Source organism: Aspergillus brasiliensis (genome assembly GCF_001889945.1).
Source record: "Aspergillus brasiliensis CBS 101740 unplaced genomic scaffold ASPBRscaffold_7, whole genome shotgun sequence".
Taxonomy (NCBI): domain Eukaryota; kingdom Fungi; phylum Ascomycota; class Eurotiomycetes; order Eurotiales; family Aspergillaceae; genus Aspergillus; species Aspergillus brasiliensis.
This window is the reverse complement of record NW_027137448.1, coordinates 1,536,541-1,550,275: the sequence shown is the minus strand read 5'-3', so window position 1 is coordinate 1,550,275 and position 13,735 is coordinate 1,536,541. Positions and strand designations below refer to the sequence as shown.

The window sequence follows — 13,735 nt, the reverse complement described above, 5'->3', positions numbered from 1 at the left end:
CTAATTCTTAGCCCCTCCCATACTTTTCCCCCTCCCTGGTGTCCGTGCCTTAATGCACTCAGCTATACACAGCAAGGGAAGTTAGGAACATACATAAGGAGTCGGTTAGTTACTAGTAGTTAGTTAGTTGTCCATGGAACCGAACCCGGACCCAACCCAACCCAACCCAACCCCATTTTTCAGCCCATTGATATAGATAGATACTTTTAGTATATTGCCCTGTAGGGCGCGGTTAGATTTATCCCTACTGTAATTCCTCTACTATTTGTTCTATTTAGACTTCATGTGGTTGGTTGGTTGGAAAGTCGGATAATGTGTATTGCACGTAACGCCAAGATTCAATGACTGACTAGTCGTAGTTATCACTGAATACTATCTATTTGAGTTGTGATGATCGTGAGATGAGGTTGACGTCATGTTAAGGCGGAGACTAGAGTATTTTGGGTAGTTGTTGTGGTGATTATATTGTAGTATTTACAATTGTTTTATCTTATTCTAAGGTATGAGGTAGAGTATACAGTTGAGGGGATCATGTTTGGGAGATATTGTATGGATGGGGCTAGATTGATTGATTGAATGGGGGGGAGCATCTCTCGTGGTAGGAGTTGAAAGAAAGAAGTAGTACGCTACATACCTACCTATCTGGGCAGGTGAGCATTCATAATGGATGATGAATGAATGCAAGCTTGCCACTCAATAGTTATACTCCGTAGTTACTGTGTATAGCTCTAAATTACGGATGAATGAAAAAAACACAGGTTAGTCTTTGCAACTGCAGAACAATAATACCGCAAAGGAGTAAATTATTAAATACGGTATGTATGTATGTATGTATGTATGTACCGCCCGGGATCAGCTCATCCATGGCTAGCGGCGCCCCAGTTGCGTAAGAGCAGTTTGCACAGCCCCCGTGCCGGCGCTAGTGAAGCAGCCTAGACCTTCGCTAGCCTCCCCCTCCACCCTCCTCCGCCCCAGTCAACGAGACCCAACCGGTCTTGAGCAGAAAAGCAGCAGCAGGCTTGGCAGTTACAGTTGTCGCGCCGGATGCATTAGTCATCGGGGGGGGAGAAGGGCCCAGGAACTTGTGCCAGGCCCCGAGAACTCTGTTTTCTCCCCGATCTGCCCTTCTGGCTTCGCAGATCCCGGGTCTTACGTCACCGCCTGATTGGGTGCTTGCCCTCTGGGGCCCGTGGGGCTGCCTTAAAACAGCCTCGTGGGGTCTGTGGGGTTATGCCCTGGATCCTGACAGGTCCTAGCGCTTAGAATGTCTTCTTTAGTCTTTACAATTTCTCTAGGTCGAGTCCCCTCCCCTTCTTTCCCCTTCTACCGACACGAGCTGAACCTTGATTAGCTTCCTTAACTAGGCCAACTGATTTGATAAGATCATCTGCTTGTAGCCGCCGTGGCATGGGTTGAGATAGCTGAAGCTAGTTTCTGTCTGTGCATTTCCCTTCTCATTGGCTAGAGTCTTGCTTGCTGGAACCTTGTAGTAGTACTAGTAGTAACTGTATGTCTATCTCGACCTTGCTCTGTTCCAACTTGTCGCGGGATGATCGGCATCAGGGTCTGAAACCTGTCGAGCGCAGACCATACCCAAATCTAGTTTAGACCCGAGTTTATATGTGCATATCTGTGTTATGGCTTCCTTTGTCGCCCTCAATAGTGTTCGCATTCGGGCTATTCCGCCAGCCTCCGCATACCATACCAGAAGCTCTGAGAACGCCACACTTGCGTGCGTGGCCCGTCTAATTCACGGACTATTTCTGTTTTCAGTTCAACTATTGCTTCTTAAACTTTTCGAATCATTGGCGTCGCTTCTAATGCCACGTGACGTAATTGGCTCTGCCACCCGCTGGTTCGTCAGTGAAAGACGTGGCTACGGGAGCCTATCAACGAACATGTTTAGACTTCCGACGGAGCCTTGCTGCGCCGTGATTTACCCCTGGCGGAGTCAACGTTAGGTAGCGCTACCAAAAGTCTATAGGTTTCCGCGTCCGTTGCTCTCATCCGCAGGATAAGACCGCATTCCAGGCGGCAGACGAATGCCCATCGCAGCTGGCAAGTTGCCTGGCCCACGGCTAATGTTGACCCTCTCGGAGATGTCTACTCTGGCCCTCGCAAGGCCGATCGCAGGAACAACCCACTCGCCGCAGCTACATTGCATGCCTTGCCAGGCAAACTTGCCAATGTTAGAGCCGCAGGACGAGTTGGGACAGGTCAGACGGCCAGATAACGGAGCGTCTTCAGGCGCCGCTCCATAAGGCGATTCGGGAGCTTCTGAATCAGTACCGGGGAAGAGCGACGGGCGCATCCATGTCAGTGGGTGTAAGAATACATGGGCGCAATCAGTCGTGGATGCTCTGGCGTTCTTTTGGGAGGTATGGGGGATGATGAACTGCGTTGTCGCCAACTTGCGCCTGGTGATGTGGTCAGGAGGGACTCATAGATAAGCTTTCAACCAGGATCATAATTAAGACTAACCGGCATTTGCGACATTTGATCTCTGTCATACGACCCGCGGGTTCTTGTGATTGGCGCGGCTGCTCATCCTCAAACAGCACGGACTTCATTTCAGGTGCTCGACCACATGCTACACTCTCCTCCACCTCGCGGCGATAAAGCCACCGGCTGTACAATGGGTGGCTGGTGACATCATCTGGACATCCCATCTGATGGTAGACGGAGAGCTGCTCCATGAACCCAGGATTTGGCTCACATAGCGGTCGGTTCTGTCTGATGATGGCAAGGGCGGATTCTGGTGTCAGTGCGCTAGGCTGACGGTTAAGTAGATACGCGATACAAACAGTGGCTGATCGGGATTTTCCCATCGCACTATTTACTGTCAGCACAGCTTGTCATGCTAGAAGCGCAATCGATCATCCTCGTTACAAGGTCAGGTGAACAATAACAATCACGTGACGATAAAGCACGGCTTCAGCAGCAGGCATTATACATGCACAGGACTAAAGCGGATAGTAGGGGAAAGAGGTAGAGTACCAATCTTAGGTAAAGACCTAAGGGTAGGCCTTACCAAGGAAGCATGAGGAGATATGCTAAACGCAGATGAACTGGGGAAAGACAACTAAACTAACCAATGTACAAGCACTCCTCCGCCGGCATCAAGACCGGATTGGATGAATTTTACAGCAGCTGGGAAATGTTCTAGTAAGTTCTCATCGTCGACATCGTCGACCTCTATGCGGTGGTGTTGAAAAGACTCAAAGATCTCATCAGCTGGTTGGAGGCGTAACACGGAAACAACATGTGTGATGTTTGCTCGAGTCAAGGCTGCCTTGTTCTTGAGTGCAAGTATTCTATGTGCAACTCGATATTAGCAAGCTTTCGGAGAGAGAAGCGCCTATAACCCCTCTCAGACCCTGGCCCATCATATGACGGGCCAAAGGAAGGCTTAGTATGGTCACGAAAGTGAGGGACAAGGTAACCAACCCTCCAACATAGATGTTCTGTCCGGGGATTTGATTCATCGCCATGATGACAGTCTATTATAATAGCGATCTAGATGAATGATGATGGCTCTGGATCGTATCGACGGTGCAAAAGAGTATGACGATGATAAGAGGCAGAGTGGCCATGAATGATAGCCAAGATCGGACCTGAATCGATATGGTGCCAAGAAATTGTCACGCCGTCTGATTGGTTGGCAGCAACTCTTGCAACTGGCGGCACGAAAGCAGACAATTAGGGTGTAGGGTAAGGGTAAGGGTAACATAACAGCAGCAGGCCTTTGACACCTGAGGCAGTAAGACACTCCGTTAACTGGAAAGACCCCGCATAACTAACGGTCATTCCTTCGGCGGGCTTTGGCATGCAAGCACGGACTTGGCCCAGCGTATCACTCTGTTTCTCTATACGATCATTGGCAATAGTGCTTTCTCAAGTGAATTATACGCTGCACAGCCCCCTTGGCTTCTCTAATCACTTCATTGCCCCCTCATCCATCCCGCAAGTCTACAAGATGTGTGACATGCGATTGGCTTACCATTAGCCAGCGCATCCGGCTCCTGGATCCTCGGGACCCTCCCGCTGCCAGCGTGATCGTCACATAGGCCCCTGGTGGCACTGAAGCGCTGGCTAAGACGACGTGATATGCCCGGAGCAATGTTGGCCTGACGCTGTTGGCGTATCAGTTTGGTTAAATGAAGCGGCAATTCTTGATAGGAAATCAAGGAAGGCCTTGTCGTACTACTGCAACTATCGAGACGATCTCGACCGAATCAATAGTTGTTTGATCCGTCACATTTAGAGCCGAGGACATTCAGAGCCGAGGAGGTCAAAACATTCCCTACAGTAGGTTGGCAGTCTCCGGCCAGTCAGGCTCAGATGCAAGTGCTCGTTATTTTAGTCCAGTGCCTACCCAAACAGTTCAAAAGTCGCCGGTTCCGGCCGTCAATCTAGCTCATCGCTTGGGCCTTGTTTGCTGCCAAGGCTTCGAGAGCTGGTCTGGAATGGAAATCGCACCATAGTCCGTCCGATCTGGATGCTAGTGGTGCCAATTGGTAAAGAGTGTGCACTCCAATCATATGGTCTATGCGCAGTTATAGTTTGGTGTGTGAATCCTCTAGCGCCTGACTGTATCATATACGGTGAGACGTGGTTGGCCTATCTATAGCAGAGCCATACCTGTAGTAGTACGTATCGAGTACGTGTTCCTTCCTTCCATCCAGCAATACTCCGTCTATTGCTGCTATTTATTGGTTGCCAACCAGTTTCAGTCGCCGAGAATGGTACTGCATAGGTACGACCGAGGCAAGCGTTAATCGCTGACAGGCCAAGGAACAACCAAGTCTCTTGGTCAACTGCACATGCAAAGGTAATTGCTAGGTAGATAATGCTTGATTCTGTAACCCGTGACCAATCAAGAAGTCCATGAAACCTGGACAAGAAGCAAGCATGAACCGCATTTAGAAACAACTTTCTACCCGCTCAAGACAATCTGCAGAAACAAGGCCTATCTTATCATCGCAGTGTAACCAACCGTCCATACTTACGCAGAAGCCTGCCAAGTAACCATTTTGCAGGGAGGGTGTGGGCTTGTCTGATGACTTGGCTTTTAGTCTAGTTGGTACATAGTTATGCAGCCTTACAAATTAAATTGAATTGCCGACATGACTGAAGCATGCCAAATAAGTCCAAATCATTCGATATGACCAGAAATAGGTGCGGTAGGTGATCGTTGCTTTGCAGGGTCGGAAACTATCATGATACCTATCAAATTATCGACCACTAATTCAAGACACGGCCTGTGCACGAGATTTAGTCTGCAGCCCCTTAAGGCTTAAGGCTGACGGCGCTTTTCTGTACGAGACATGCTAAGCCTAACCCGGCCTCTTTTCCTCGGACAGTTATTACTACCACCTCTTCTTCTCAGTTATTCTTTTCCTTGCTTGCGCGGGTTGCCTTATCCTTGGTTTCTTTCCAAGACTATCGTGCCTACCTCTTGTTTCTGACGCCTTACACCCATTGGGGGGGGGGGGGGGGATTACACGGGGCGACCATCCAAACGAGCTCATTAATGACCTACTTAGTACTTACAGTAGCATAGTAACTTACTTTAGTAAATAAGACATGGTTATCTGATGTCCCACCCCTGCTGCACTAGTTGCCCATAAAGTTAGATCAGTAGTGTAGCTAGGCGGATAGGACAAAGCGACCGGGGGTTCCATTGGCCTTGCATCATTGCATGCCATATTAGTTGTCCCATTGTGTTGCCGCCCTGCACGAACTCGAGCCAATGAAGTCCGATAACTGAAATTCTTGAAGGACCTGGTCAGTTACTTAGATAGTCATTTTTTAGTAAACTTCCTGTGAGAAGATAATCCCCCCAAAACCGATGTGCCACACAAACGGACCTACTACTTTGTTATTTTCCCGAATTGCCACCATAACAACCACCGCTACCATCTTTAACTAAGCTGTGGATGCATGAGTGCGTGTTCAGTCTGTGCGACGGTTGGGTTTGTCGGTGGGTGCGTAAGATTTGCCCAAAAATATGTGTAACTATTTAGATATAGTAGCTTACTCAGTAGTGCTAGACTAACTAAATAGTAAAATTATAGGGGAAAAAGAAGTTTTGTTGTTGATTTCCCCCAGCCCAATTTCTTGGCCGTAGAAAACGAGTGGTGGATTGTCATTAATACCGCAGAACGATGCCGTGTGGTGGTGGTGCGCAATTGATTGCACTTACACAATAGGATCATGAAATATGGTCCAGGAATTCAGGCTGATTGTGGCAAAAAGACGGGGGTTGATAGTTGGTTGAGTTGTCGACAATACGAAATTGGATACCTTCAATTCATGGAAACTACAAGCATTTTGGGAAGAGAGAGCCGAATACGTAGTAGACTAAACTACTTACTCCATAGTGACCTAGGTTGTTTGCAAAAAAAAAAAAAATAAATAAATAAATAAATAAATAAATAAAAATAAAAATAAAATAAAAACGTTGCCTTGTACATAGCTCCGTTTTGCCCCCTCCCATTTGTTATTATTTTATAATTGCCATTGTTTTCGATTTTTGACTTTACGCACTATGTACTTACTCCTGATCCCTTTTTCTGGTACCTCAGACGGCGGAGGTCGGATAGAAAGTTCGCTTGTTACATCCGATCCGTTAAGTCCGGGTTATGGGTTACTTACTTGACTTGGTATGGCACTGGACACGAGACGAGGGTCAGCTTTGTTTGCTGGGTCGCAGTCTGAGAGAAAATGAGACAGGCAGAAATATAGAAACAGAGAGCGAGTAAGGAAAACTGGACAAGAGGGAAAGGACAATCAACTGATGATCCACAGGGAAGCAGAAACAAGATCAATGAAAAGAAAATTGGCTTACTCCGCAGTTATGTTCAGAATTTTCTTGTCTATTTTGCCCAGTCTAATTGATGGAGTAATTTTCTTGTCTAAGACTATGGAGTACGTATTTGGAATTGTGTCTCTAAAAACAGACTGATTGTTGGTTGCTGTTTCTTCACCGTAGAGCGTTATCTACTTATCAACTATAGATAGTCACCCACTCCTCTCATGTTGAATTCCACGAGCAAGCTGTTCGCTTAATTTTTCAGCCCTTTGAAAATGAAAAATAAAAAAAGATTAATTACCTCGAATCCATGGCCCGCCCCCTCCCTTCTTTCCCTACACACACATCCCCCTGATGCCAGTTATCCGGTGGTTTCCAGGGAGTTCCTCGGATCGCAAGGTGCGACGGAGGGGGGAAATGCCAAATGACAGCAATGTGGCAGTGCATGTATCTAAGGCCACAAGTGGGCCCCGCTAGACCATGATTGGCAGTGGGTCAAGCCCAGCAGGGCCACTAATAATCGCTGTGACGGTCTTCCACAACAACTCACGGTGGGGCGCCATGGGAAGTTGGAGTCGGTTGGAAATGTACTTGGGGCCTTGGATGCACTCGGTACCCTACTCCGGGCTGGTCGGCTTTAGGGCCCCTTCCGCTGGTGAATTATTGCCCCGTCTATCATCTACCCTAGATGGTTCTAATGGATGGATGGGCCTCTTTTCTGGAATTATCCCCGAATTGGGGAGGGGGTTGTGTGATGATGATGAGGGAGGATGATGATGATGAGGAGGGAGGATGATGATGAAAAGTAAAGGTGGCGGTAATTTTCGTAAAACTTAAAAATCGATGCTTGTCCCTGTATTTGTCGAAAAATGGACGCGCGCGGGTAAGGCGACGGAGAAAATTAATGGGCAAAGCAAAGCAACCACACTTGCTGCATACCACTCTTTTGGCAACTTCTACTCTAGTTTATTACTGTATACCAGGCTGGAGGTACGCCCAGAAGGATGACAAGGGAAAAGAAAAAAGCGCCGACACATAATAATGAGTGGGTTAATATACTTGAGATTGGGCTAGCCAGCCCCAGTGTTTTCCGTATCCAACTCTTCCCTATCAGACTCGAAACGTTCAGTTCTTCAGAATGAGAATGTACCACTGTATGTAACTTAGTATGACCCGCAGTCACTCAACGCAGTATCTAGTAGGTTAGTAGCTGGTAGCATAGTATCACCGGAACTTCTGGATGAGCACTAAGCCGATGAGAGGTACCTGACAAGAACTTGGTCGCCTTGGACTGAAATTGGAAAAATGTTGCTTACAATTGCATGGGGAGCATTCGCCTAGGAGGTACCACCGTGGAGAACGGGCCCCTCTAACCTATTCAGCCTGCCACTTCTGATTGATTATCGTGAACTGGAAACTCGCGCCCTCATTATCTGATGACGGCAAAAACCTTGTTTTTCCCCTTCTGCTTTCCCACCACACTCAACTCATCGCGGAGGACAGCCCAATGGTTGGTAAGTAATAGTAGTAATGGAGCACTGACTGGAGAAGGGGGAAGACAAGACGGGCCTATGGGACGTTGTCAGAGGTAATGGCTGGTATCCAGTGGGACACAAAAGTCGAGTAGATTGCCGAAGAATCAACTTGGCACTAAAAGCTGAACTACCAGCACTGCCTCATTCCAATCTAACCGTCCCCAGTCGTCCTTGCACTTGTCCGAACCAATCCGGTTAGCTCGCTGCCTCACCGCTCTGCATCTGGAATAAGTCCTGGCCGCTTTCCACCTGCAGTTCCCTGACTCGGTTCGCTCAGTTGGCTCCAAGCTTCCTAAATCATGGTTTCTGTAGCCCCAGGTAGAACAAGATACCTTTGTGGTACATTAGATGCCTGCTCGGGTTTATAGTCACAACAATCCTGTGTTGTTTTATTTGCCGCCTTGCGGATGGGGATGAGAGGGGGCAAGATTCATAAGAAACCAACCCAGACACGTGGGGACTACTTGGTCTGTGATATCCAATGCGTGTCCCCTCTTCTGCCGTCAATAGTACTCTCTCATTACTTTGGGGAATGACCAGCTTTACCTTTTTAATTAACCCGGGTGACGATGGATATCGATGGACATGGGGTATCATCAAAATCCACACATAGTACCACCTCATCTTCTTTCTCCCCTTCAGGCGGGCGAACAACTTTCCTCCTGAGGCACTTGCCTTACGGAATTCTGCCTGCATGGCAGTATGCAAGGTGGAGAGGTCGATACGGGACACGCATAAGCATGGTCTGAAGACAGACATAAGGCGGATTAAACTTTCGTAGGGAAACCCCAAAGGGGAAGGTAGGTTATACTACCTATCGCTAGGGACGGCGTAGAAGGGCCACGGAAGCTCCAGTGATTAAGTATGAATATGAGTGTGTCATACCGCTGCACTGACTGCAAACTGAGAATTTCGATAGAAGAGGCCCTTCGAGCTGATATTAAATGATTCATGCGAATACGCTTGCTTACCTTTAAAGCCCCTCCGATTAATTAATATCCTGGCCGATCCATACAAACTGGTCGACGACTTTCTACTATCCCGCGCGGGCTGTGGCAACAGTTAGTTGAGTGACTCGACAAGTCCCCATCGAAGGAAGATCAAAAGAATGTCAGATTGACGGTGAGGAGACCAGACAGTTGCAGTTGCCTCGGACGGCTGGTTGTGTGGTTTGTTGTCTGATTAGATTCTTTCTGGATGTTATTATTCCTTCCGGGCTGCTTTGACTTTTGGGAGAAAGGCCCTTGTCATGTATGTCTCTGGTAATTTTACGTTCTGCCGTACTGCAATAACCACCACATGTAATCTGACGAGCGGCAAGTAGTTTTCGCAGTCGATGGTCAAACAAGGCAAGGGCAAAAGGAGGGAGGGGTTTTGGAGAATAAAAAACGAGGGAAAAGGGGATAGGGAAAATAGGAAGTGCTGACAAGTGGAGGAATAATGTGGCCTTAAAATTGTTATTGTGATCACTGCGTCAATCATAAGATATTAATGTTTAGTTATTATTCCTGGCTCTGCTGGTTTGTCCCTTCTTTCGTTGGAGCTTCCCTGCTCCTTTCAGCCTAGTAGTAGTTAGGTGGTTGTTACTTACCTATTATACTCCATACATTACCCCCCCTTCGAATTTCTGGCCTTGCAAATTTCAGTTGCCGCTGGTGCTGCGTGCATTACCGCCGTGACATTGAAGGAAAAGGCACGCTGCTCCCGTTGGCCAGCCCAACTCCAAAGGTGCCCACTCGGACCAAACTCCAGTTTGAAACGGATGTTCAAATACCAATGTTGTATCATCATCGCAGACGACCTTAATATTATCTGCCTTTCTTGCCTTCTTCCCTCCATTCTCCTCTCTTCAACTTCCTTTACCTCGCCGTATCAACAACTACTATCCTCTCCATCTCTCCCTTCCAGCCCTGAATCCTGCCCGTTTCCTGGGCGCCTACGAAGCGAGACTCGAATCGAGACGCCCCGACTGTGAGACAGACGAAAAACAGGGAATTAGTCCTTGCAATTACAGCCCATTTCTTTCCTTTGCCCGAGCCTTGTAGGGAACAGTAAGGCCGGGGTCTGCAACCGCCATCTTCTGCAATTCTACTTCACCTATCTATCTACAACATCTACACCAACGTCTCTTACTTTCTTGATCCGCTATCAAATAAGCCACCTCCGTTCTCGGTTTCCAAATCCGCTCCGCTTAGCACGGCAGTCACAGAACCTCCACCACAGGGTCTGCAGGTCCTCTTTTTCGCCTCCGCGACCTCCGCCCGCCATCGCCCTCAAAGCCATTCTTTCCGCCGCCATTAGCATTGCGCCTCAATCCACCTTCTGGTCGCTGAGTATCGGTGCATGTGACTTCCAGCTCTCTGACAACATCCCAGTTTCGCCTCTTTCTTCTCGCCTTTCGTCACTTATTTACTCTATTTTCTCTTCGCGCCAACTAGCTCGCTTACGAGTCGCCGGTCTTGAGAGGAAGCATCTCAAGAGTGTTGATCAACGTCAAGCCTTCAAGTGCAGGCATTGAATAACCTGCCCGTTTCTTCCGGATTCTCTTTTCATTCTCGACCCAATTTTTCGCACCCATCCTCGAGCGCTATTTGATTTCAGTCGAAATTTTCCAGCATGTTTTGTGGTCCCTGCGCCGTTGTTCGTTGTTAAGTTGCCGCTATCCGGCAATTTCATGGCACACAGACAGTTTCGCAAGCTTGTGCGCGACTGACAGAAAGCCACTACCATAGTTGATCGCTGGTTCTTTCAACGATTTCTTTCAAAGTGAACGCTAAAACTTCTCCCCAGCCAGGTAGGAAGCTATTGTTCGATATCATCTACGCGATCAAGCTCACCTGACTGCTCAGGACTTAAGCTTAATATATACGAATTGCCACTTTCCTGCTGCTGCAGAACAAGCATTTGACTTCATCCACTCGTTCGTCGACAACCCCCGCAGCACTTGGAACGGGGCCTAGAAGCAGGTTCTTCTATCGAGAACTTTGATCTTTCGTCACATTTTCTGGCACCGGCTTCGCGAAATACTCAGCCCAACCAGATATTGATTTGTATCGTCTACCCTAGTGCAGACTTACACATCATTGACCAGTCCTTTCTGTTGTCCATGAACAGCTTCTCGCCACCTTCTGTGTACGATGGACATTCCGCGACTTGCGCCTCCTTCGATTAACGTGTATGACTTCAACAGTGGTAGTTTTGACCGCCAGAATTCCCCCGCCAGGTCGCCCTGTACTATGCCCGGGCAATCGTTCTCAGGACCCATGCCTATCCCAACGACTTCAATGAGCAATCTCGCTCCTCCGCCATTACCCCCACCACCCCGAATCAGTGACCTTGAGGACGGCTATGACGCTGGCTGGCTGCATGCGAATGTCAGAGGACCACACAAACTCGCACCGATAAACCCCAACTCAAGTCTATTTGGCGGTCACCGTCGCCCGGAAGCTTCGCCCCAGAGTGATAGAATGGCTATCGACGAGTTAGATGGTCGACAGAGCGGTTTGCCTTTCTCTAGGAGCCCCGAGGCTCACATCAGAATTGAACCCCCACCACCGATGGATGAAGGGTTCCGGAATGCCATTTCAGTTAACAGTCCCAGCCCGATCCTGAAGGGGGAAAGAGATTTTTCTCGACGAAGCGTGAAGGATTCTTCGGATGCCTACGATCAACACCTCTTGTCGAAAATAGGGAAACCGCTCTCTCCACGGCAGTCTATAAGCGCTGGTAGCGAGAACAAGGGTTTACTTTCGACGCTCACTATCCCCTCCAGGAATTTTGGTGGTCTCCCTTCTCCCGGTGGTTCCGAAGGGTCTAGTCTTGATGTTAGGTGGCCGAGTAGCTACCAGTCGGGTGGGATATCGCCTGGGACCAAGATCGGATGGAAGGATTATGTCGGAGGGCGAAGCCCAAGCGTTGAGAGTAGTGCGCCATCGTCTGCCGTGGACTACGACCAATCGGGGTACATACGTGACTTGTCGCGTCGTCGCGGCGGTGGGACGACTCCCCTATACGACGAAACCACCAGTTTACCTAGCCGATCAAACCGAGGAAGCTACGACCAAGGCGTCTTCTCTGATATAGAAGGTGATTTCTCAACTGATGATTCGCTCCCGCCTCGAATCTTCAATGTCCGACAAGCAACACCGCCTTATCTGGATACTACTAAGCCAGGCACGAAGCGGAGAGCATCCTCTCCTCCCCGTGAACCGATTGTTGGCGATAGACATGTACTCAACATGGCCACGAGTAACGGTGATCTCTCCCAGCGACGGACAAGCGGCCATCCGTTTGGGAATTCTCTATCGGTTAATGTTCCTTATGCGCCCAGTCATGGAAGCCTCTCAGCTGCTTCATCATTGAGCCTACGTACCTCTGGGTCTTACTCCTCCGCGGCCTTCTCCATGGGGGGAAGCAGCATGACGAGCTATGATCGCTCTCCTGGGGGACTGTCACCCAATTCCGATCTTGACACCTTCCATGATAAATCGATCCTTAACCCTAGTTCCCCCGTGAATCTTACGGGTCCGTCTATCTCGAGAAATCCTCCTAGTACCGGCACTTTGGAACCATCTAGCGCCGATACTGCTCGGAAAGTGTCCATGCAAACGACCCTTGCCTTGCCAAAGCCCGCCGGGCCTAAGATGGGCGGATTGTATATCTGCGACTGTTGCCCCAAGAAGCCCAAAAAGTTCGACAGTCCAGAAGAACTTCGGTAAGCTTTATTTCTAGTTGCGATTGGTTGTCTTGTCTAATACCTTGATAGTGCCCATGAGATGGAGAAACAGTACTCATGCTTGTACTGCAACAACCGGTTCAAGAACAAAAACGAGGCAGAGCGGCATCAAAACTCTCTCCATTTGCGGCGTCACTCTTGGTCCTGTGCAGCACTTCCGGGTTACCAAGCAGCGTTCCATCCTTCGTCATCTTCGGCCCAAACGAGCTCTGGGCCTTCTCACGACATTTGCGGGTACTGTGGTGAAGAGTTTCCGAATTTCCCCCAGCCAGACTGGGACCGCAGGTTCGAGCATCTCACTGCAGTGCACAAGTTTGGGGAGTGCAACAATGCGAAGAAGTTCTATCGTGCCGATCATTTCCGACAGCATCTGAAACATAGCCATGCTGGTACGAGCGGGAAGTGGACCAACATCTTAGAGAACGCTTGCATGAAGGAAGAAGCACCTCCCGAGCCGAAGAATGCCGGCGGCAATGGAAGTGGGACGCTTGCATCAAACAAAATCAACGAGGTCCTCAGTGGTTGCTGACATCAGGTGTGCCTCGTGGAGTTCTATTACGCCTACGCCGGCCGATTGTTGGACGAGGCTAAAGCTCTCAGCGTGAGCATGCTTCGTCTACTCTTCTCTCATCTATATATACACCTTTCTCC

General features: G+C 48.8%; 3 protein-coding genes across 3 annotated transcripts; 1 reads left to right on the top strand and 2 right to left on the bottom strand.

The window, feature by feature from the left end:
• Positions 1–1,978: 1,978 nt before the first annotated feature.
• On the bottom strand, positions 1,979–3,491 carry dspC (dual specificity phosphatase YVH1; the record flags this gene model as incomplete). The annotated part of the gene is made up of 4 exons (XM_067621036.1): positions 1,979–2,417; positions 2,482–2,832; positions 3,093–3,314; positions 3,448–3,491. The coding sequence occupies 4 exons, from the start codon at positions 3,489–3,491 to the stop codon at positions 1,979–1,981; spliced, it is 1,056 nt and encodes a 351-aa protein (XP_067478613.1).
• ASPBRDRAFT_610447 (uncharacterized protein) lies at positions 3,210–3,835 on the bottom strand. Its single transcript, XM_067628278.1, has 2 exons — positions 3,448–3,835; positions 3,210–3,314 (listed from the first exon to the last, which is right to left on the bottom strand). Exon 1 carries the CDS (start codon positions 3,728–3,730, stop codon positions 3,482–3,484), a length of 249 nt encoding a protein of 82 aa, XP_067478612.1. The 5' UTR covers positions 3,731–3,835; the 3' UTR covers positions 3,210–3,314; positions 3,448–3,481.
• Positions 3,836–11,486: 7,651 nt separating this feature from the next.
• Positions 11,487–13,613, top strand: znfA (putative C2H2 finger domain protein; the record flags this gene model as incomplete). The annotated part of the gene is made up of 2 exons (XM_067627467.1): positions 11,487–13,063; positions 13,115–13,613. The coding sequence occupies 2 exons, from the start codon at positions 11,487–11,489 to the stop codon at positions 13,611–13,613; spliced, it is 2,076 nt and encodes a 691-aa protein (XP_067478611.1).
• Between the last annotated feature and the right edge of the window lie 122 nt (positions 13,614–13,735).